General features: G+C 42.9%; 1 protein-coding gene across 3 annotated transcripts in view; it reads right to left on the bottom strand.

Moving 5' to 3' along the window:
• Positions 1–1,849: 1,849 nt before the first annotated feature.
• The window catches only part of GCLC (glutamate-cysteine ligase catalytic subunit), a 100,940-nt gene continuing 77,441 nt past the window's right edge, over positions 1,850–25,348 (bottom strand). For all 3 annotated transcript variants that reach the window (XM_073589149.1, XM_073589150.1, XM_073589151.1), the window contains 9 exons: positions 24,879–24,995; positions 24,643–24,781; positions 13,523–13,635; positions 9,962–10,054; positions 7,437–7,541; positions 6,615–6,696; positions 5,175–5,278; positions 4,948–5,068; positions 1,850–3,466 (listed from right to left, as the gene is read on the bottom strand). In XM_073589149.1, coding sequence (XP_073445250.1) covers positions 3,261–3,466; positions 4,948–5,068; positions 5,175–5,278; positions 6,615–6,696; positions 7,437–7,541; positions 9,962–10,054; positions 13,523–13,635; positions 24,643–24,781; positions 24,879–24,995 — 1,080 coding nt within the window. In that variant the 3' untranslated portion in view covers positions 1,850–3,260. The remainder of the gene's footprint in view (positions 3,467–4,947; positions 5,069–5,174; positions 5,279–6,614; positions 6,697–7,436; positions 7,542–9,961; positions 10,055–13,522; positions 13,636–24,642; positions 24,782–24,878; positions 24,996–25,348) is intronic.

The raw sequence follows: 25,348 nt of genomic DNA, 5'->3' as shown, positions 1-25,348 counted from the left end.
CGCTATAACGTCACTGGTTTTGTGATACTTACCTCCGACCGCTCCCCCGCTGGTTATCGCTGATCGCGCGAGAACGTTCTGGACTGTTTCTCGTCGTCAGCTTCCTGCTGGGCTTCCTGTGGCGCCGACGAGCGACGCGTGTGGAGGACGTCAGGATCGCCGCGTCTGACAGGTAAGTAGCAACCCCCGACCCCTGCTATGTCGCTGGTGAGATCTGCCTGTGTGGCAGCTCACTAGCGACCACTTAGCGATGCACTAGCGATCCTGACTGGGTCATATCGCTGGTCTGGATCGCTGGTGCATCGCTAAGTGTGACAGTACCCTTAGCTGTCACATGTCATTAAGGATTGATTTCACATCTAGACTTTTTCCACAAAACTGCAGAGCAGTGAGCGGACAAGCACGGTGAGATATTTCACCAAGATACTGTGGCTATGGAGAAAAGATAAAAGGAAAACAGAGTCCATCAGTGCTTTGCAGATTAAGATGATCCGATGCAGGAGTACAAGAGACAAGCAAAAAAGTTGTCACTGAATGAGGACCAAATTTTTTTAGTGCAGTTTCTGTAACTATTTATAACGCTCAAAAGTGTTTAGACACGTTACAGTTATTCAAATTGTTGCCAAGTTTCCTGTAAATAAATATCAAAAATTGGCATGAAATATTCTGCAGATTTAGATCTGCAAAAATAATTTATATGTATCAGTAAAAAGGAAAACTCTGATATACTTTAGGAACAATAGCCAAAGAAAAATTTTCATTGTTAGATTTCAATTCTGGAGGTCAAAATCATTAAGAAATAGATTCAGTTAAGAAATGAGCCGACAACTTTTGAAAATATGTAGACCAGTGTAATCATTTTTATACTGCATCATGGTTGAACTTTTTTTCCCTATGTGATATTATATTGTATATTAGGAATCATGTTTGGTAATCTTTTAATAAAACTTTGCGCACTATGCAGAGTTAAGTACACAATTATCAATATTTCATAGACCCTTGTGCTGTTGTCTTTTTCATATTTTTAGTTTACTTTCAAGGAGTTGTTCCACCCTTTTGGCAATGTGCACAGGGCATTCTGGATGATACCAGATGAAGGGGAGTGTGTGTGCATGATGTCTTCGCAGTGCTGGAGGGAAGCGGAGAACCCAGAGGAAACCCACATACACATGAGGTGAACATAGTTGTACACACAATCTGCAAGGTGTTTGTACAACTACTTAGTTTGTATGTTCTCCCAGTGTTTGGAGTTTAGGAGGAAACTCATGCAAAGACCTACAGATAGGGTATTTAGATTGGATTGTGAGCCCCTTTTACATTTAACGATGCACCAGCGATCCGACCCGGTCAGGATCGCTGGTGCATCGCTAAATGATCACTAGTGAGCTTTCACACAGAAAGACCTCACAGCAATGCAGCAGCGACGCAGCGCACGATACTCACCTTTCACACTCAGCGATCCAGACGTCCTCCCACCCGCGTCCAGCGTCGCTCGTCGTCACAGCAGGAAGCCCAGCAGGAAGCTGACGACGAGAAATGGAGCTGCGCGATCAGCGATGGACAGCGGGGGAGCCGGTCGGAGGTAAGTATCACACATAGCGATATCGCTATAACGTCACAAAACCAGTGACGTTTTAGCGATATCGCTTAGTGTAAAACCCCCTTTAGGGGACAGTGATGATAATTTCTGTAAAGTGCTGCAAAATATGACAGACAGAACAATAACACGCACAATAGTGCTGTATACAGGAAAGATACATTTTCGCAATTTGTTACCATCTTTTCAGTTACTCATTAAAAAGGTATTAACCACTGAATACCTATAAGCAAGCGTCAAATATTCAGAAGATACAGCTACTGCAATATTTATTTATAAACTGCTGTAACCCACTTCATATTAGACTTGTAATAACACTCAAATATAATCCGTTCACATATATACAGTTGGTTATAATTCTTTACCAGATGAGCAGCATTACAAGCAATTGTTAAATATTACATAACATCAGGCTGACATTGGGTTCGTACATAACACACAAGATTTAAGGCTGGCGAGGTTGTCACCTAGACATGCTCTGGTCAGTACTATGAGAACATCCTACATTAGAAAGCAATGCAGCAAAAGTAGACTCTTGAAATTAATTGAAGGCCTCATTCAGATCTCATTGTTTCACATATATGTTAGAACATGGATATGAGCATGGGGCTGCTCTTAAAAAAAAAAAAAAAAAAATGTTCAAATCTATGGGTCCATGAAAAATTCAGACAACCTATAGACTGCACCCTAGTAGCAGCCGTGAGGCGACTGATGGAGGTTTCTTAAGCTTCTGCTATCAGTTAAAGTAATGAAACAGTGGTAGCAAAAATTAACACACGGACCAAAGGCTGATCAATTTTTGATCAAGCACACTAATAGAAATAAAAGTCAGATTTGAGGCCTAAAAGAAGGTGGGGAAAGTCTAAGGGTCCCGTTACACATAGCGACACACCAGCGATCCTGACCACGATATGACCTGGTCACGATCGCTGGTGTGTAGCTACATGATCGCTGGTGTGCTGTCAAGCAGGCAGACTCACCAGAGATAAGGACCAGCGAGGACGCGGGTAACTAAGCACACGCGTCGCTTAGTTACCCGCTGTGTACCCTGGATACCAGCGTGCTCGCGCTGGGAGCTATTATCCAAGGTAAACAGCGGGTAACTGAGCGCACACGGCTTAAGTATGAAAGCGGCTGGTCTTTACTGCGGAAATAAAAGGCTTTAACAAATCGAGAAATGCAGGTCTCCCCAGGGGCAATGCCATTCTACGGGGCAATGCCATTCTACTGGGCAAAACATGAGGGCTTGCTTTAGCAGAAAAACTTTTCAGCTAAATTATTTCTTCATTTTGGGAACCAATTATATTTTTGTGCCAGCTTTCTAGATCTATTACTTGCATGTGCTTACTAAAGGGATGCCATCATCTACACTTTCTTCAATTATTACAGAGACGTACTGGTACTTTACTGTTAAGAACAGAGAACTGTATTCCCATAGTTTACATAACAATTGTGAGTAGATTTCACAGTAACTTGATACAACTTTAACCAAATACATTGTTAGTCAGAAAAATATTTTTCTATTTACATGTTCACTGTATAAAAGTCTAATCGTATTTAATTATGAAGCAAGCACTGCAGAAAATCAGATTGGCCCATGAATTTTTTTGCGCAGTGTCTCTTGGTCACCAACCAGATAACACTTTATGGGCGATGCGTCACATCATAGAGACACATTTTTGTTCCCAGTCTGCTTGACCCTAGTAGAGAATCCTAGCAGCTCAGGACAGCTAGCCTGATCATTAGCAATTTGATTGCATTTCACCAGCAGGTCGTAATTTATTTGGTCACTGATCGCGCTGTCTTGCTTGTAGTCTGGATGATTTGACACAAATTCCCTCATCCACCGGGCCACGGTCATCAGTTCTCCTACATAAAAAAAAAATATTGCGTAAATACCAATTATATAAATGGCATTTAATATATAATACAATTTGGATTTTTTGACAACAGGTGAACACAATGGACATCATCCCCACATTTGCCAGATGTGCACCATAATATCCCTGGGATGAGTAATTGGACCCAAATCAGTATTGTTCCACTTGTCTTTAAGTTTGTAATATGTCAGAAAGCAAGATGGATTTTGGTATAAAACTGATGTGGATCCTACTTTTGTAGGCATTTTATGCCCCTCAGTGCTCTGCCCATCCCCCATACATGGACATTACACCAACCCATTATACCAATCACCCTTCTTGCATTAATGTTTTTAGGTTTCCATTAATAAAATGTCCACATTTAAAGGGGTTCGACACTCAAATGTTAAAGTCTTCCAGATTGGAGAAGCCATAGTCACAAATGCATCTGCACCAATTTGCCAGACAGGAAATCATGACCACACACCACCGGTGACCTGACCACCGAAGGGCCAGGAGTTTTAAATGGTCAGGTCAGTGAGGTCATAGTTTCCAGTCCTAGAGATCAGCCCATTCGCTAGAGCAGAGTGCAGTAATGAGAATAGCTTCTTAGATTGTGGAGCCATGGGGGTAAAACACTGGCATGTTTAAAGTTTATACGGCGATCCCCTTTAATGGCGACAATATAGGTGGAAGCAGAATATATTGTTTGTGTTAACACCATATTGACTACATGTCTTAATAATCTAAAATCCAACGATTGCCCGATGCAATTTACATTAACAAGGCAGATCTAAAAACTTTAAAGCATGTGCACATTGCAGGATTTAGTGTCAACAACAAAATAAGGGTGGTTTCACATTAGTGTTTCAGGGCAAAGCGACGGCCTGCGCACGGCCGCCGCTAAGCCCCGCCTCCTCCGGTAGCTCCGCCTACGGGCGCATGACGCTGCGTGCGTCCCCTATCTTTATCACTGGGGATGCAGGCCGTGCGCAGCATGCGCTTGGCGGTGCATGCGTCCTTTTGACGGTGCGCCGACCAGCGCCAAACGCAACCTGTTGCAATTTGGTTGCGCTCGGCGCACCGTCAAAAGGACGCATGCGCCAAACGCATACTGCGCACGGCCTGCGTCCCCAGTGATAAAGATAGGGGACGCAGGATGCATGCAGCGTCATGCGCCCGTAGGCGGAGCTACTGGAGGAGGCGCGGCTTAGCGTCGGCAGGCCGTCACTGCGCCCTGAAACGCTAATGTGAAAACACCCTAAGATCCAGTAATATGGAACTAGGAAAGCTTTCTCAATGCTTTTGGGAAAAGGTTTTGTTATTTTAAAGTGATGGGAATCAAATTCTGTACTTGGCATCCAATAAGCAGCAGCTTAAATGTTGGGCTTCCATTGTTACATTACTGTGTCCATGAGCTGACCGATAAAGTAGCAACACCAATATAGGACAAGACCACTAACAAGTAGGATAAAGAATATCAAGTCTCACCAGATGCTCTTTTCTTGATAAGTTTAAGGTAGTTTAAAATTGTGCAGCGAGTGTCTACATCAACCTCCATATTTTCAAGGTAGGAATTGAGAATTGGAAGTAAACCTGGAAACACACCTTCCTGTGAGGGACAACGGAGAAACTTATTATACCAAGCAAAGAGGCATTCAATTTCAGAGTCATTTAGGTGAAAAAAATATATTTGCATAACTTATAAAACACATTACCTTTCCATTGATGATTGTGTCAATGTTCATCAGAGTGTACTCTTCAGTTTCCGCATCTGTACCATTAACTGCAGTATAACAGCCATCAACAGCAGCAATACCGGCTATTTTCAAAAAGATAAAGCAGACATTGAACCAATTCTACATAATGAAATAAAGTTATTCACACAATACACAGTAAGAGGAATTGCTAATATACAGACTAAGCCCAACAGAAGGTTTCTTGTTCCTTGGCTTAATCTCCTCTCTGCGCATCAGCATCACATAGATAATATGATCGCCCATTGCGCTTACAGAACTACATTACAGAGCTTTCCCCCTCTCCGGTATGCTCAGAGTAGTCCCGGGTCATCATAAAGCTAAAATGGAATGTAAAGCTTACCTTCTATTTCTGTGCACTCAGATTCTGTATAGTGCACTGCGTAGCAGATTTAATTTTTTGCCATTTACAATATACCTGCAGCGTGGTTTTACATAATTGTTAGCGGGTTTCACTCAAGAGTTCAACTCTTCTCCACATCACAGCTTGTAATAACTGGGCAGTACAGATCAGTGATGTGAAAGCTCAAACGATACTCGCTGCTATATACATAAAATTAAAAAACCCACTCAGACAGCTATCCTGATGTAGATGGCAGAAGATAAAAATTGGCCATGGTACTGTACAGAAGCACAAAATGTATACTAAGGCTGTGTGCATACGCTGCGGAATCTGCTGCGGATTTTACAAAATCCGCAGATAAATCTGCAGGTCAAAAGACCTGCGGCTTATCTGCGGATTGGCCTGCGGTTTATCATCTCCACAATGGAGGAGAGGGTAACCCGCTGCGGAATCCGCAGAAAGAATTGCATGTCAATTCTTTCTGTGGATTTGAAACCGCAGCAAAATCCGCAGCGTCTGCACAGCGGTTTTTAATTCCCATAGGGAATAATGGTACTGTACACCACAGCAGAAACTGCTGCGGATCCGCAGGGCCAAATCCTCTGCGGATCCGCAGCGAGTGCACACAGCCTTAATGTCCAATACACTGACCGATGGAGGCCAGCTGAGAGACTGAACTGCACAAGACTGACCAGGAGCACTGGAACTACGGAGCGGGAGGGTAAAAAGCCTAGGAGGGGCATCTTTAGGAGGTGTGATATATGCAAAATGGGGCAGGCTCAAAATTTAGTCATACTGATTTTTTTTGAGCCAATATGTGTGTACATTACTTAAAACTACATTGGTGATTTTGGGAATAACCCTTTAAAAGTAGCTCTGTAATAGCGGTCATGAAGGATACAGTGAAGGGTACTCCCTCCACGGCACAAAGACATAAGTAGTGAAGTCATTTGCCTCCACAGTTCCTGAAGAGAGGCCCATCAGCAGATCCTCTGCACTCAGCACCTCAACAATCCAATCTGTCTTGTCAGAAGTGCAAATAGGAGGATTTACCGTACCTTTACAAATATCCTTCTTGAAATAAAACATTCCTTCTCGCACAGCATCTCTTTTCTGGGCCACTTTCATATTTTCATCAACCTAAGGGGAAAAAAAAATATTTCTACTTATTGAGCAGCAATATACCTTTTATGAAGTTTGACAGAGTAAGAAATGTATGCACAAAGGAATAAAGCTTTTTTTTTTTGCTTGCTCACCATCCACATTCTCTGTTTAATTTAAGTTAACCCACCTCATTTATACATCTTGAACCCAATCCCTCCCCCCTCCCCGGACACACACAGTTATAAAATTTTGGGTCACGTAGTCTGACAACCAGTCTATAGTACATGTGCTAGCGTATAGACAGGAAGTCCGCTTTTGGACTTCCTGTAAACTACAGCCCTCAGACTCAAACACACACGTACACCACCTGTCTATACCGCCCATAGCAGGTTTCAGTTTACATTTGCCCTTGAACAATTAACTCCGATTGCGTTTTCCTTTATACAGTTTCATAAACCTCATCTATAGGAGACAGTAACTTAGTATCACTGGCACCATTAGATAGGAGCAAGAGCAATATAATGAGACTCATCATGGAAAATGTAGTTTGGATTAATGGATCTATAATCAGCGTGAAGGAGTCAACCAGCAGAGCAGCCATTTTTTTCCCCTCTGCTAATATAAATAGTAATGTAAAGGTTTTTGTATATACCTGTATTAGCTGGAGGGCTTCTTTAAAGACTATTCCCTCTGAACAGCCAATTCACCTTATAATGCCTAGTCACCGAAAAAGCTGTACAAAAGGGGGTTTTCCAACAAGAATGCAATAATCTTACCTTTGACAAAGGAATGAGAAAATCCAGCTTGTATGAAAGAATTACTCTAGTGAGTAAAACGACAAACACCACATATGCAGAGTTCTCAAAATCTGTTAATTGGACCTAAAAAAAAAAAAAAATAGACATATATCTGGTAATGTTAGACCTAGAATAGACAACCTTGTCTTACTTTCCCAGTAAAAGTTTAACCCCTTTAGTCTTCAAGGCTGTTTGCATGTTAATGACCAGGTCCAATTGTACAATTCTGACCACTGTCACTTTATACTGTAGTAATTCTGGAACGCTTTAATGGATCCCACTGATTCGGAGACTGTTTTTTCATGACATGTTGTACTTCATTATAGGGGTAAAAGTTCTTCGAAAGGACATATGTTTATTTGTGGGAAAAAAAAAAAAAAATCAGAAATTTGGGAGAAAATTTTGCAATTTTCAAACTTAATTTTTATGCCCTTAAAATCAAATCATAGCAATATGCCACACAAAATAGTGAATATAATTTCCCTTATGTCCACTTGACATCAGCACAATTTAAAAATAAAATAATAATAAAAAAAACAAAAAAAAAAACATTTTATTACTAGGAAGCACATCACATTTGAAATGACTGAGGGGCCTACATGACAGAAAATACCCAAAGAGTGACGACATCCTAAAAATTTAAAACTGCACTCCTCAAGGTGTTGAAGACCAGATTCAAGAAGTTTAACTCTTCAGGTGCTTCACTAGGAATTATTGCAAAAGTGGAAAGAAAAAAAAATTAACATTCAACTTTTTGTCACAAAAATTTAACTTTAGACCTAAATTTCTTAATTTTCACAATGGAAACCGGAGAATGAACCCCCAAATATGTTGTGCAATTGCTCCTGAGCATGCCGATACCCCATTTGTGGGGGAAAAGTGCGGTTTGGGCGCATGGCAGGGCTCAGAAGGGAAGGCGCAGCATTTGACTTTTTGAAACGCAAAATTGGCAGAATCATTAGTGGACTCCATGTCCCATTTGGAAAGCCTTTTATGTGCTTAAAGAGTGGAAACCCCCCACAATTTGCACCATTTTGGAAACTAGACCGCTCAAGGAATGTATCTAGATGTGTGGTGAGCATCTTGAACATCCCCCCCATGTGCTTCACATAAAAGTTTGTACAGTTAACCTGTGAAAATAAAATTACATTTTTCTCTCCACAAAAAAGTTATTTCAGCCCCAATTTTCTATTTTCAGGTAACAGGAAAAATTGCACCATACAAATGATTGAATTGTGTGCAGTGTCATGAGCCCGATTTGCCTGAACAGTGGAAAACTCTCACACGTGACTCCATTTTGGAAACTAGACCATCAAGGAATTTATCTAGATATGTGGTGAGCACCTTGAACCCACAGATGCTTCACAGAATTTAACAATGTTGATCTGTGGGGAAGGAAAAAAAAAAAAAAAAAAAAAAAAAAAATTCCCCACAAAGCTAGTTTTGGCCCTCAATGTTTTCAATTTCACAAGGATTGCAAGAGAAAATGGACCATAGGACATTCACTTTCAACTACTTGATCACAAGCCACTGAGATTGTGCTCTGAGCATGGTTTGAGGGGCTTGTTGAAGCCTGATTAACAGGCAGCGATTGCAAACACACAGCTCATGTGTGTGCAAAATCGCCTGGACATACTCCGTATGTCCAAGGTTGGCGAGTGCCAGCCGACCATGAAGAACTGAGTATGTCCAAGGTCGGGAGAGGCTTAAGTCACAAAGAAAATTTACAACAAGAATTGTCTATGTGGACAGTTAGGTAGTTATGGTAGAGACAGTAAAGGCCCCTTTACATTCAGCGATGCACCAGCGATCCGACCCGGTCAGGATCGCTGGTGCATCGCTAAATGATCGCTAGTGAGCTGTCACACAGGCAGATCTCACAGCGATGCAGCAGCGACGCAGCGCACGATACTCACCTTTCACACACAGCGATCCTGACATCCTCCTGCCCGCCTCCACGCGTCGCACGTCGTCACAGCAGGAAGCCCAGCAGGAAGCGCCCGATGAGAAATGGAGCCGGACATTCTTGCGCGATCAGCGATAACCAGCGGGGGAGCCGGTCGGAGGTAAGTATCACACATAGCGATATCGCTATAACGTCACAAAATCGGTGACGTTATAGCGATATCGCTATGTTTAAAACCCCCTTAAATCTGACAGCTGTACGTAGAGATGCGTCTTTACTTCTGATGTACAAAAGTAGCATTTGTTAGCTTGAGGAGTCCAGAGCCATTAATAGTGTAGCGTGCTATGCCATTTACATAATTAAGTAGAACGGGCAACCCCATTAAATTTTAACGGACTGCACTACATGCAAACAGTAGACACGTTAAATTATTGCTGCAGTTACTGTGATGACAACTGCTACTGTCATATCGCGTCAAAAGGTCCAAAATCTTAAATGTGGGGATGGGTGAAGAATAAAAACCCCAATGATGGAGGTAATCCATTAACCAACAATTGTCCGAATAAAGGTTTTAAAAAGACAGAAATCACAAACTAACCTCCATAGGACGAAACTCTACTCTCCAACCTATATCAGAGTTGGGTGGAGGGGGTTTAAACCTCATCGTCTGCCAATTTGTCGACTGAATATTCTGGGAAACAAAAAAGAAAATTTAAAAATACATAACTAGAAACAGCCTATTAAGTCTTACCTTATCTTCATGGTGTGCTATCTGTGACTACAGGTACCGTATATACTCGAATATAAGCCGAGATTTTCAGCCCATTTTTTTGGGCTGAAAGTCCCCCTCTCGGCTTATATTTGAGTCATATACACCAGGGGGTCGGGGGGCAGGGGTGTCAGTGTGATGTACAATGTCTGCAACAGGGCTATGGAGTCGGTAAGCCAAACCTGCGACTCCGACTCCTCAATTTCCCTTACACCGACTCCAACTCCGACTCCGACTCCACGACTCCGACTCCCACACATATTGCTTATATTTAAGTGAAAAATTTATTGTAGTACAATGTGAACCTCAGACATTTAATCATTTTTATGATCCAATAATCAAGATATTTAGATAGAACAGAATATATATTGGTGTACTACCCGGTTTTCATTCTTTTTGGTACAGATACGATATGGATAGACAGATATGGATAGATAGAGCAGATTTCTAATCTGCTTTTGCTATTGAAAACATTATCTATTAGCTCAAAAACCTTTCAGGTGATGCAGTTTTTTAAAAAGATGATCTGCTTTTGCAGCTGAAAAAAGTATCCTCAAAAAACACAGGAAAAACGCTGTGTGTGAATGTAGCCTTAGATCAGGAATAGAACAGTCATTTATATGACATTTCATAACTTTCCCAAATTCCTATGAAAAAATATTCAGCACATTCTGCATTGAACTACTGTACCCAATTTATTATATATTTTAGGAGTCTGAGTCGGTCCATTTTATACCGACTCCAACTCCGACTCCACCAAAATGAGCACCGACTCCACGACTCCGACTCCACAGCCCTGGTCTGCAAGATATGTTTTCTGTTGCAATGTGCTAAAAATCCTCCATTTTGTAAGAGGCTGCCTGCCAGTGTCTCAGTTACATTGCACACTGCAGCAGCTTCCCTTCCCCCCCAGGTGTTATAAATCAACTTCCTGCCACCCCATTTGGCTTCTCTCAGCCTCAGCTGAAAGAGGGAAAAAAAGTGCGGGAAAGGAAAACTCTGTTTGAAAGCAGGAGTTAGAAGTAAACCTTTAAGAGCCTGCCCTGCGAAAACCGTACCAAGTAGAGATATGAAAATCATATTTTTGTAACCTGAGCGGTCCCAGCTTTGATACCGCGTATCTTTCGAAGTTCTACCCTGTCCAGAACATGAGATATGATTTGTTCCCAAATGGACGGTCATATCGCATATATGTTTGATGTTTTCTTGATGGGCTCATTACGCTGGGAAACATGATACCACTGATGAGTCCATACCAGCTTCTCCCATAAAGTTATAGCTAATCTAATTTTGTAGCCAAAACATAACTTGGATGAGAGAGGTGGGATCAACCCAGAATGCACCTTTCCGTGATGTCACATAGGAAAGTCTATAAGGCATTCCCTGGCAAAACCAGCTGAGAAGAGCTCCAATCCTTGTGCTGAGCAGAACCCAGATGAGTGGAGACGTGCAGCTCCGCCTCCACCCCCCTTAAAGCCACATGGGATGCCTAACAACAATTGACTAAATGTGAGTGTACCTTCTTCTTTCATCCACTTTGCTTTATACTTGTCTAATGTACATATTTTATGTCTCAATTTTAAAGCAACTTTTATCTGTAATCACTGCCCTACTTTTTCGGGGAATAAATGATATAATTATTTATATCTGTCTCCATGCTCTAAGACTCGAACTATACGCCTTTGTTAGATAATCGCTACTAATTCAAGGGGTTTGCCACGGACCCTCTTAATTTAACACTGTGAATTAAGTAACCGTGACTGGTGGCAGCGCGTTGTGTACGGCTATTGCGGCTTGCTGGCAGTACAGAAGGGTCTCATATTGCTGAATAAGGGGCTGCGGCCACAGCATTGATAATTCCCTTACTGCAGAAGCCTAATTGCCGGTTCACAACAGGCAGCCCGTCCGGCGACTAATTATCCTAGGTGCAGTTCCCTGACTGACCTGAGGGTAAGGGGGGCGCCGGAGAGCTGCGAGTTCCAAAGTGGAACTGAGAAAGTGGGATATACATAAATCCCCGCAGTACTTGGAAGATTGATAGCAGTGGTGGGGCATCCAAATTAAACTCCCCCTGCGGCAAATTGTAGAGCGAGAGTAGCTTGCTGGATATTTTTGTCACATGGTGCCAGCGGTGGGATAACTAAGATAAGCCCCAATTGTGCCTGTGATAGCAGTCTGCCGGCATTGTGTCTCGTCCCTCCGTCCGCTGATACACCCGTGTCAGTGGTGGGACTGTGACATAGTGGTGACACAGGGTCCGCTGTCCGTCGCGTTTTGGTGGCAGCGGGACCCCCGTTAGTCGCCTCCGTATTTGGACGAATGGCGGTGGGCCGTTCGTCACAGTCAGGTCATACTAACCCGTCCTGGCACTGTCTCTGCAGCTCCCAGCTTCTCCGCGATCTCCCTTCCTTCCTTCAGCGGTCACATGGTACCGCTCATTACACTCATGAAGATGCGCATATTCATGAGGTGTAATGAGCGGTACCACGTGACCACTGAAGGCAGGAAGGGAGATCGCGGATAAGCTGTGGGCTGCAGAGACCGTGCCAGGACCGGTAAGTATAGCGATACTCACCTGTCCGGGTCCATTGCTGCTGTCTGGCACGTCATCTGTCAGTGACGTTCAGACAGCAGAGGGCGCGGTTACGTGGTTAGTGCGCGCCACGCCCCCTGCAGTCTGAACGTCACTGACAGATGACGTGCCAGACAGCAGCAAGCGGCGGCACCTGCCCCAGCGACGGAGAGGTGAGTATGTCATTTTTTTTAAATATTTTTAAATGCAGAAGCGGCAGCACATGGGGGCATAATGTATGGAGTATCTTATGGGGGCAGCACATGGTGGCATAATCTATGGAACATCTTATGGGGGCAGCACATGGGGACATAATCTATGGAACATCTTATGGGGGCAGCACATGGGGGCATAATCTATGGAGCATCTTATGGGGCCATAACCTTTATGGAGCAGCATATGGAGCATATTATTCTAGGGAGCATCTTATGGGGCCATTATTAACCTTTGTGCAGCATTATATGGGGTGTATTTTGTATGGAGCATCTTATGGGGCCATCATGAACTGTATGGAGCATTATATGGGGCACCTGATTCAATATGGATATTCAAAAACATTTAACCTACTGGTGTCTCAATTAATTTTACTTTTATTGGTATCTATTTTTATTTTTTAAATTTACCAGTAGCTGCTGCATTTTCCACCCTAGGCTTATACTTCGAGTCAATAAGTTTTCCCAGCTTTTTGTGGCAAAATTAGGGGGGGGGGTCGGCTTATACTCAAGTATATGCGGTAAATTTATTTGTTTAATTAAGTTTTTGACTTGCTCAACATCTTTCTTTTTATCCGACTTTTCGACCACGCTATACCAACATACCTCAAAATGGTCAGATTCATTGGCGTCATCCAGGTGTATTTTCTCTTCAAACAACGTCAGAGGATCTCTGATAAAGAGATGTGCGATGTGTTGAGCCAGGAGATGATCAATTCCTGTTTTACAATATAAAGTAATACAGGACTAAAATGAGTTATTAAAATGAATGATAATTAAGGCTGGTTTTGTAGCAGATGAAGAGGCTAGTAAAATAACACCCTTTTATTAAGAAATTCACTAAACCGAATTTAACCCCAATACGTCTTTTAACTGACCTGAGATATAAGAGAATAGCCTCTCCATAGAGGTAACAATCCAGCAGCTGTCGCCTGTACACTATAGCTGACAACTTGCTGCATCAGCCACGATCAGTGTTGTCATTGTCCATATATCTTTAACCCCTTAGATGCTGCTGTCAATAATGACTATCACAGAAATGTTTAAAAGAGTGTGGCTTCTCCCTCCATCGACACCGAGATCATGATTGTGTGGTCCTGATATTTGCCAAGGCAATTCATGAGCAAATAATGGCCTTAGAGTCTGCCGGCTCTAGCGGCCTGTTCAGAAGTCAGCGACATTTAGGTGGTATAAACAAACTGTCATGGTCATGTGTGATTGGACACACTGCCTCCAGCAGGGCGAATTTATATGACACGCGTGACCCTGGATACACCACCTCCAGCAGGGCGAATTTAAATAGAACGTGCAGCCGGATACACCGCCTCCAACAGGCGAATTTCAGTAGTACACGTATGTCTGGATACACCGCCTCCAGCAGGGCGAATTTCAGAATAAAGGGGAAAACCAGGAAAACAATTACAATGGTGGCCCTGCGATAGGGAACGGGGACGTGGAGACCTCCTGCACTCCCGAGTCAGTGTCTCTACACTCCTAACGATCCTTAGGCCGGTTTCGCACCGGGCGCCGATCAGGATACCTGAAATCCCTAGCTCGACCTGAACCAATCCCTTACTATTGAAGTGGACGGTGCAGAAACTAATTCCACCACTGCACTAAAACACATATTGAGGAAAGTGACAAACGGAAACACCACTTAGCTTTGCTCTGTTGCTAATGCTCCAAGCAACAGAGTCCGACACCTGAGTGCATCTTTTCCTCTAACCGGATCCAACACCTGAGTGCAGCTCTCTTCCAGCAAGAGTCCAGCATCTGAGTGCTGCTCTCTTCCAGCAACAGAGTCCAGCATCTGAGTGCAGCTTTCACCATAGCTGCCACTCCAAGCTTTGTAAGAACTCCTCGCTGACACCATAGCTGCCACTCCACCAAGCTTTGCAAGAACTCCTCTCTGACACCATAGCTGCCACTCCACCAAGCTTTGCAAGAACTCCTCGCTGACACCATAGCTGCCACTCCAGGATTCTGACTGGGCTGCCCGGGGCTCTTCTCAATTTCCTTCCTTCACCAAGGATGGTTGGAAAACACCAATATCACCGTGAGAACACCTGACACACCTTTATAGTTAGGAGCCAGAGTATCACCTGTTAGAGATTCCCGTGCAATAACGCTCACCACCACCGGGGGCAAACTAGAACAAAAGACACCACTGTGTAATAACCCTAATGGCCACCGGGGGCAAAACCAACTCTAAGCAACCAGCTCAAAGGAAAAAAAGGGTTACATATTCAAAACCTGTCATATCCAACCTGGATCATGACACAAACTTTTTCATTCCTATCATGCCACTTTGTATTAATTCCTGATCAGCACCTGAAGGGTTAATAAGCTACCTGACAGCAGTTTTCAATATGTTGAGGGGTGCTGTTTTTAAAATTGTATCACTTTTGTGGGTCTTCCAATATATAGGACCCCTAAAGTCACTTTAAACCTGTATAGGCCCCTAAAAAAAAAAAAAAAACAATTTTGTAAATTTCCATGAAAAAATGAAAAATTGCTGCTACATTTTTAAACCTCCTAAAATGCTAACAAAATAAAATAGCATTTTATAAATGGTGCTGATGTGAAGCAGATATGTGGGAAATGTTATTTAGGCTAGTTTCACACTAGCGCTTTTTTTGCACAGTGCAAATGCATACAAAAACGCATCATGCGTTTTATATGCGTTTGTTGCTTTTTTGCGCATGTGTTTTAACCATTTTTTAGCCATTTTTACTCTTAAAACGCATGCGTTTTTAAACGCAGACGTGCACATGTCCATGCGCACATCTGCGTTCCCATAGACTAATGTGTTTTTTTGTGCATTCCGTGCGCATGCTTTTTTTGAGACAGGTCGGACGGACCAAAAATGCAACAGGTAGCGTCCAGCGCGCCTGGGCGCACACTACAAAAAAAAAAAAAAAAAAAAAAAAAAGCATGAGCACGTAAAACGCGTACGAACGCATGCAAACGCTAGACCATGCGCACCCATGTTAAAGATGGGGAAAAGGACGCATGCGCATGTATGCGCAAAAAAAAACACTAGTGTGAAACCTAATGTTTTTGTATGGTATGACTAAAGGCATAATCATTCAAAGTTTGAAAATTGCTAATTTTTTTTTACATTTTTGGCAAATTTTTGATATTTTTTATAAAATAAACACAAAACATATCAACCTAAATTTACCATTATCAAAGTATAATGTGTCATGAAAAAATAATCTCAAAATCACTGGAATTTGTAGAAGTGTTCCAGAGTTATCGCCACATAAACGGACACTGGTCAGAATTTAAAAATTTGGCTCTGTCACTAAGGGGTTAAAATTGAGAAAAATACATGTCATCTGTTACCCCCCCTTAAAGGGAATCTGTCACCCCATTTTTGCTGTATGAGCTGCGGACACCGCCATCAGGGGCTTATCTACAGAATTCTGTAATGCTGTAGATAAGCCCCCGATGTAACCTGAAAGATAACAAAAATAAGTTAGATTATACTCACCCGGGGGCGGGGGCGGTGGGTGTCGCGGTCCGGTCCAGCGCCTCCCATCTTCATATGAAGACGCCCTCCTTCTTACTTCTGCCGCGGCTCCTGCGCAGGTGTACTTTATCTGCCCTATTGAGGGCAGAGTAAAGTACTGCAGTGCGCAGGCGCCGGGAAAAGTCAGAGAGGTCCGGCGCCTGTGCACTGCAGTACTTTACTCTGCCCTCAATAGGGCAGATAACCGCTGCTACATCGCTGGTGAGATCTGCCTGTTTGGCAGCTCACTAGCGACCATTTAATGATGCACCAGCGATCCTGACCGGGTAGTATCGTTGTCGGGATCGCTGGTGCATCGCTAAATGTGACGGTACCCTAACATTTTTTTTTTCTTATCTTTCAGGTTAAATCAGGGGCTTATCTACAGCATTACAGAATGCTGTAGATAAATCCCTGACGGAGGTGGCCGCAGCTTATATGCTTAAAATGGGGTGACAGATTCCCTTTAAAATGTGTTTTCTGGTTTCAGTTCTGGACCCATTGAGGATAAGCAAACCAGTTAAAAAAACAAAAAAAAAAACACATTTTTATTCCACCATTAGAAGGCTTATTTTTTGTGTGATAAGATATAGTTTTTCATTGGTACATGTGACTTTTGATCACTTGTTTTTTTTTTGTTTTTTTTTAAAAGGGGATACGAAGGGAGGGGTGGGCATGGTGAACAAAACCCTGCAGTTGTGGCAACATTTCTTGCAGCTTTGTCTGGGATAAATGCAGTCATAGCATGGGTCAATGCAATTACAGTAATAATGGATTTGTCAATTTTTTAATCTTGCTGTGTTTGCACAACAAAAAAAAGAAGAAAAAAAAAAAAAAAAAAAAACAACCCTTCTTTAATTATTTTCAGAGACACCACTTGTTTTGAGAAAGGCTTGTGAAGGGAAATGAATGAATGAGTTGGCAATTCTGGCATAGAGGTTTTTTTTGTGATGTTCAGTGCTGAATAAATACGGATATTTTAGGCTACTGTCATTATGGACATGATAATATCAGATGGTTATCGAAATTGGAACATGAGCCTTTGAATAGAGGACACCCTGCAATGCTTATGTAGAACAGCACATTTTTTTTTTTGTGTAAAGGTACTGTCACACTTGGGGTACTGTGAAAAGGTACTGTCACACTTGGGGTACTGTGTAAGGGTACTGTCACACTTAGGGTACTGTGTAAGGGTACTGTCACACTTAGGGTACTGTCACACTTAGGGTACTGTCACACTTAGCGATGTACCAGCGATATGACGCGGTCAGGATCGCTGGTGCATCGCTAAGTGGTCGCTAGTGAGCTGCCACACAGGCAGATCTCACCAGCGACATCGCAGAGGACGGGGGTTGCTACTTACCTGCCACACTAGGCGATCCTGACGACCTCCCGCCCGACTCCACGCTCGTCTCTCCACAGGAAGCGCAGCAGGAAGCTGACGACGAGAAACGGTCCAGGACGTTCTCGCGCGATCAGCGATAACCAGCGGGGGAGCGGTCGGAGGTAAGTATCACACACAGCGATATTGCTAGCGATATCGCTTAGTGTGACAGTACCTTTAGCGATGTACCAGCGATCCCGACCAGCAATATGACATCGCTAAGTGGTCGCTAGTGAGCTGCCACACAGGCAGATCTCACCAGCGACATCGCAGCGGTAGGGGGTCGCTACTTACCTGTCAGACACGGCGATCCTGACGTCCTCCCGCCCGCGTCCACACTCGTCTCTCCACAGGAAGCCCAGCAGGAAGCTGAAGACGAGAAACAGTCCAGGACGTTCTCGCGCGACCAGCGATAACCAGCGGGGGAGCAGTTGGAGGTATGTATCAGACATAGCGATATCGCTAGCAATATCGCTATAACGTCACAAAAACCAGTGATGTTATAGCGATATTGCTAGCGATCTAGCTTAGAGTGACAGGCCCTTAAGGCTGACAGCCTAGTCAATTTATGCCTTGCACATTCTTTTAGGACTCCATCTATCGCACACAATGTTAGGCCTCTGGGTGTTACAGCAACCATCAGCTTCCCGCAATTGTGCTGCCGAAAGCTGATGTGAAAAGCATTTTTTTTTTTTTTTTTCTTTATCACTCTTTGAATCCCGAAGTCACTATTGACTGCGGCATGTAAAGTTTTAGTTAGCAAAAATCTATTGACAGATTCCTTTTATGTAATCTGACAGCTCCATGCGCTAGGAACAGAGCCCCTGATCGCAAGAGGTGTCACTTAACCCCTCATCTCTCCAGGGACATATCAGCTCTTTTGAGCAGGCCGCCCCAAAGTACAAACATGTGCCTCATCATAGAGACAGACTGTGCTTCGGGACGGTCCGTGGGCAGATCTCCCCTTGGTTTCTCTAGCCTAGAGCACCAAGATAAGACTCTGCCTACATTCTCGCCCCAAAGTATGGGCATCTCATTAGCTGCAAACTTCTCACACTAGTTATACAAGACGAATTTCATCACCCCAGGTATCATTTTAATCAGTGTAACAACGTCAACATAACAATGCCTCTAGTTTACTTCGCAAAATCCTTCTGACAGGTTCGCTGTAAACACATCCAATTATGGAAATTATTATTATTCCAAGATCTATTGATTAAAATGAACTTATATTTGTGGGAAAACCACTTAAAGGGAATCTGTCACCCCTTTCTTGAAATATCATATAATGATATCATTCAATTATGTGTCACATAAGGATTCTCTTAGTACTTTTGCTTCCCCCTGACCCTGCACCTTTCATGCATAAATACCTTTTTTATATCGGTTCCGATGTATGTAAACAGCCGCTGTCCGGTCCGCTGGGCGGGGCTTATTCACCGGCTCTCCCCCTCCCTGTCTTTCTCTACGCATTTCTTCTTGTGTAGAGCGAGACAGGGGGGGGGGGCAGTTGAAGAAGCCCTGCCCATCTGACCAGACTGCGGTAGTTTACATACATCTGAACCGATATAAAGGTGCGGGGTCAGGGGGAAGCAAAAGTACTGAGAGAATCCTTATGTGACACACAATTGAATGATGCATGAAAGGTGCGGGGTCAGGGGGAAGCAAAAGTGCTGAGAGAATCCTTATGTGACACACAATTGAATGATGCATGAAAGGTGCGGGGTCAGGGGGAAGCAAAAGTACTAAGAGAATCCTTATGTGACACACAATTGAATGATATCATTATATGATATCTCAAAAAAGGGGTGACAGATTCCCTTTAAGTTTTCTCAGCTGCAGTTCTAGCAGAGTTAATTTGTTGAGTTTTGTATGGCCTCACCCACACCACTGCTTTCTGTGTACATTGTATAGTGGGAAGGTGATGTAAATGATTGGTTCTGCCATAAAGCACTGAGCTGCAAGACTTTGTTTGAACAGTCATTCTGTGCTGATAAGTCCCTTTAACCCCTTCCTGCCATCCGACGTACTATCCCGTCCACGGTACCCGGGCCCGTATGACCGGGGACGGGATAGTACGTCGGCGCGATCAGCGGCGCCCACGTGGTGAGCGCCGCTGATCGCGGCCGGGTGTCAGCTGATTATCACAGCTGACACCCGGCACAATGTGTCAGGGGCGGTCACGGACCGCCCCCGACACGTTAACCCCTTGCACACCGCGATCAAACACGATCGCGGTGTACCGGGGGTTAAAGGGAAGCATCGGCAGGGAGGGGGCTCCCTCCGTGCTTCCCTGAGCCCCCCACGGCAGCGCAATGTGCAGCGCTGCTGCGGGGGGGACTCCCTTCCTCCAGGCCCCCGAATCCAAGATGGCGACGGGGGCCTGCGGAAGCTGGCTTCCTCAGTGCCTGCAAAGCGCAGGCATGAGGAAGCCTTCTGCAGTGCCTGTGTCAGATCGCTGATCTGTCACAGTGATCTGTGATGTGACAGATCAGCGATCTGTCACAGGACAGTGATGTCCCACCTGGGACTATTTAATAAAGTAAAAAAAAAAATAAAAAAAGTGTAAAAATAATTAAAAAAAAAAAAAAAAAAAAAAAAAAAAAATCGCCAAATAAATTAGAAAAAAAAAAAAAATATTCCCCCAATAAATCCATTTTTTGGAAATAATAATAAAAAAAAAAACAATAAAAGTACACATATTAGGTATCGCCGCGTCCGTAACGACCCGCCCTATAAAACTGTCCCATTAGTTAACCCCTTTAGCGAACCCCTTAAAAAATAAAAATAAAAAACGAAGCAAAAAATAATGATTTATTATCATACCGCCAAACAAAAAGTGTAATAACGCGCGATCAAAAAGACGCATATAAATAGCCATGGTACCGCTGAAAACGTCATCTTGTCCCGCAAAAAACGAGCCGCCACACAGCATCATCAGCGAAAAAATAAAAAAGTTATAGCTCGCTGAATAAAGCGATGCAAAATTTTATATAAAATAGTTTTCATTGCATAAAACCGACAAAAACATAAAAAACGACCTAAATGAGGTATCGCTGTAACCGTACTGACCCGAAGAATAAAACCGCTTTATCAATTTTACCGCACGCGGAACGGTGTAAACGCACCCACCCCAAAAGAAATTCATGAAACGCTGGTTTTTGTTCATTCTGCGTCCCAAAAATCGGAATAAAAAGCGATCAAAAAATTTCACGTGCCCGAAAATGGTACCAATAAAAACGTCAACTTGTCCCGCAAAAAATAAGACCTCACATGACCCGGTGGGTCAAAATACGGAAAAATTATAGCTCTCAATATGTGGTGATGCAAAAAATATTTTTACAATAAAAAGAGTCTTTTAGCGTGCGACAGCCGCCAAACATAAAAACCGCCATAAATAGTAAATCAAACCCCCCGTTATCACCCCCTTAGTTAGGGAAAAATAATAAAATTAAAAAAAATGTATTTATTTCCATTTTTCCATTAGGGTTAGGGCTAGGGGTGTGTTGGGGTAGGGTTAGGGCTAGGGTTAGGGGCGTGTTGGGGTTCGGGTTGGAGTTAGAATTGGGGGTTTCCACTGTTTGGGCACATCAGGGGCTCTCCAAATGCAACATGGCGTCTGATCTCAATTCCAGCCAATTCTGAGTTGAAAAAGTCAAATGGTGCTCCTTCCCTTCCAAGCTCTGCTATGCGCCCAAACAGTGTTTTACCCCCACATGTAGGGTATCAGCCTACTCAGGACAAATTGCAAAACAATTTTTGGGGTCCAATTTCTCCTGTTACCCTTAGGAAAATAAAAAATTGGGGGCAAAAATATCATTTTTGTGGAAAAAAATGATTTTTTTATTTTCACGTCCGAGTGTTATAAACTTCTGTGAAGCACTTGGGGGTTCAAAGTGCTCACCACACATCTAGATAAGTTCCGTGGGGGGGTCTAGTGTCCAAAATGTGGTCACTTGTGGGGAGTTTCAATAGTTTAGGTACATCAGGGGCTCTCCAAACGCACATGACACCCACAGACCATTCCATCAAAGTCTGCATTCCAAAAAGTCACTGCTTCCCTTCCGAGCCCCGACGTGTGTCCATACAGTAGTTTTCTCCCACATATGGGGTGTCAGCGTACTCAGGACAAATTGGACAACAACTTTTGGGGTCCAATTTCTCCTGTTACCCTTGGGAAAATGAAAAAATTGGGGACTAATTGATCATGTTTGTGGAAAAAATACGATTTTTTTATTTTCACGCCCGGGCGTTGGAAAACTTCTGTGAAGCACTGGGGGGTTCAAAGTGCTTACCACACATCTAGATAAGTTCCTTGGGGGGTCTAGTATACAAAATGGTGTCATTTGTGGGGGGTTTCCACTGTTTAGGTACATTAGGGGCTCTCCAAAGGCAACATGACACCCGCAGACCATTCCATCAAAGTCTGCATTCCAAAACGTCACTACTTCCCTTCCGAGCCCCGACGTGTGCCCATACAGTAGTTTTCTCCCACATATGGGGTATCAGCATACTCAGGACAAATTGGACAACAACTTTTGGGGTCCAATTTCTCCTGGTACCCTTGGGAAAATAAAAAAATTGTGATTAAAAGATCATGTTTGTGGAAAAAATACGAATTTTTTATTTTCACGCCCGGGTGTTATAAACTTCTGTGAAGCACTGGGGGGGTCAAAGTGCTCACCACACATCTAGATAAGTTCCTTAGGGGGTCTAGTTTCCAAAATGGTGTCATTTGTGGGGGGGTTCCACTGTTTTGGTACATCAGGAGTTTTCCAAACGCGACATGGTGTCCGATCTCAATTCCAGCCCAAAACGTCAAATGGCGCTGCTTCCCTTCCGAGCTCTGCCATGCGCCCAAATAGTAGTTTACCCCCACATGTGGGGTATCAGCGTACTCAGGACAAATTGCACAATAACTTTTAGGGTCCTGTTACCCTTGGGAAAATAAAAATTGGGGTGAAAAGATCATTTTTGTGGAAAAAATATGATTTTTTAATTGTACCGCTGTACGTTATAAACTTCTGTAAAGCCCTTGTGGGTTCAAAGTTCTCACCACATATCTAGATAAGTTCCTTGGGGGGTCTAGTTTCCAAAATGGGGTCACTTGTAGGGGGTTTCCACTGTTTAGGTACATCAGGGACTCTCCAAACGTGACATGGCGTCCGATCTGAATTCCAGCCAATTTTGCATTGAAAAAGTCAAACGGCGCTCCTTCCATTCTGAGCTCTGCCATGCGCCGAAACAATCGTTCCCCCCCACATATCCGGTATCTGCGTACTCAGGACAAATTGCACAATAACTTTTGCAGTTCAATTTCTCCTGTTACCCTTGGTAAAATAAAAAAAATTGAACCTGAAGTATTTTTTTTATGAAAAAAATTAATGTTCATTTTTTTTTTAAATATTCAAAAAAATTCCTGTGACGCACCTAAAGGGTTAATAAACTTCTTGAATATGGTTTTGAGCACCTTAAGGGGTGCAGTTTTTAGAATGGTGTCACTTTTGGGTATTTTCTATCATATAGACCCCTCAAAGTGGCTTCAAATGTGATGTGGTCCTAAAAATAAAATGGTGTTGTAAAAATGAGAAATCGCTGGTCAACTTTTAACCCTTATAACTTCCTAACAAAAAAAAAATTTTGGTTCCAAAATTGTGCTGATGTAAAGTAAACATGTGGGAAATGTTAGTTATCAAGTTTTTTGTGTGCCGTATCTCTGTGATTTAAGGGCATAAAAATTCAAAGTTGGAAAATCGCGAAATTTTCAAAATTTTCGCCAAATTTCCGTTTTTCTCACAAATAAACGCAAGTTATTTGAATGAAATTTTACCACTAACATGAAGTACAATATGTCACGAGAAAACAATGTCAGAATCACCGGGATCCATGGAAGCGTTCCAGAGTTATGACCTCATAAAGGTACAGTGGTCAGAATTGTAAAAATTGGCCCGGTCATGAACGTGCAAACCACCCTTGGGGGTGAAGGGGTTAAAAAGAAATTTGTACATAGCAAAAGAAACTGCTGCATTTGACAAAATCATAATCTTGATGTGCTATGTCAATACAATCAGTGCAGTGTTTTATCAGCAGATGATCATCTCTACAGGACAAATGGCCTTGTGCATCCTAGTCCAACTATGCCCTGATCACTTAGTAGCAGCTTTGTTATTATACAAGGCTATGGTATGGGCGGGTCCATGCAAAACTCAACTCTACTAAAACTGATCAAGTCCCTTTAAGTGCTGCAAAAAATGAGAGCTTAAATTCTGCTATATATTTGATAGCAATGCAAAATAAAAAAGGGACTGTCAGCACAGAATTACTGTTCAAGCCAAGTACAAGCGATCAATCCATCATAGTGCAGTCAATCATTTCACTGCAACTTCCCAACTGCTTGCTTTACCTCTATCATCACCCTCCACTCTTTGATTGTCAGCTCTGGCTTCATAGAGCCAGAAAGGGCAGATATAAATGGGGAAAAAACAGGGAGAGAGGTGCACTTAAAAAAGGGACTGTCATCACAGGATGACTGTTCAAGCCAGGCCCCACCACTCGGTGCTTCATGACAGGACCAATCTTCACCCCCATATGGAGTGCCTATATTTTGAACAGTCATTCTGCGCTGACAACAGTCCCTTTAACAATGATAGGAACTGGTGGCTTCCGGGCTCATGTTCACTGGAGCAAATTATCACTGCCTTTTCATGTCCTAATGAAAAGACGAACAAAGATTAGGACGCAATAGAAGGCAGTGGGCTGACTGGGATGCAGCTAAACTACAGAATTATAAAACAAATATTGGTATCTGTTTACAAAAGAAAATCTTACCCTCTCTTGTTAGCTGGCCATAGATTTCTTTATCAATAGTTAAATCGATGTCATTGTACTTTTCACCGCATGTAGACAGGTAACTGTCTATTGAATCATATCGAGATTTACTGATTCGATATTTGTCATTCTTCAGAGGCTACGGAAAAAAGGAGATAAGTAAATTCTGCATCTGCCATAAAACTGATAAGGGGAGAAAAACAAAAACCCCAAAACACAGAAGACAGCAGCTGTACCTCCAGGCCTCTTTCTTCTTTGGTGCGATCATCTACTGAAGCAGATATAACTCCCCACCTGCAGTCTATATCGGACATGTAGCCTCTGTAAAATGGTGCTGCCGCACTTAAAGCCATCTGCAAATAATTTTTTTAATAATCATGCTTCAACAAGAGGCAAACGTGTGATTTAAAAGGGAACTGTCATGTTAGAACTGGTATATGATCTGCAGGCAAGACATCCTAGAAAGCTGATCAGATTGATTGTAAAAGATTCAGTATAACATGCATTCAATATATAATGAAATGATAAAAGCTGACGCCTTTTAAGTGAAAGACAGAAGGCTCTCACAAATGTAACATCTGCCAGACTTCTTTCCTCTGAATGAAAAGATGTTTATTAGCGATGAGCGAACAAGCTCGGATAAGTTGTTATCCAAACCTGCTTGTGTGCTAACCCAGTGTATTCAGTGTGCTCGAAAATTATGTTC

Source organism: Dendrobates tinctorius, unplaced genomic scaffold (assembly GCF_039654945.1).
Source record: "Dendrobates tinctorius isolate UK_male_01 unplaced genomic scaffold, ASM3965494v1 ptg000107l, whole genome shotgun sequence".
In the NCBI taxonomy this organism is placed as follows: domain Eukaryota; kingdom Metazoa; phylum Chordata; class Amphibia; order Anura; family Dendrobatidae; genus Dendrobates; species Dendrobates tinctorius.
Note: the sequence above shows the minus strand (reverse complement) of the source record. Positions and strands in the feature narration are given on the sequence as shown.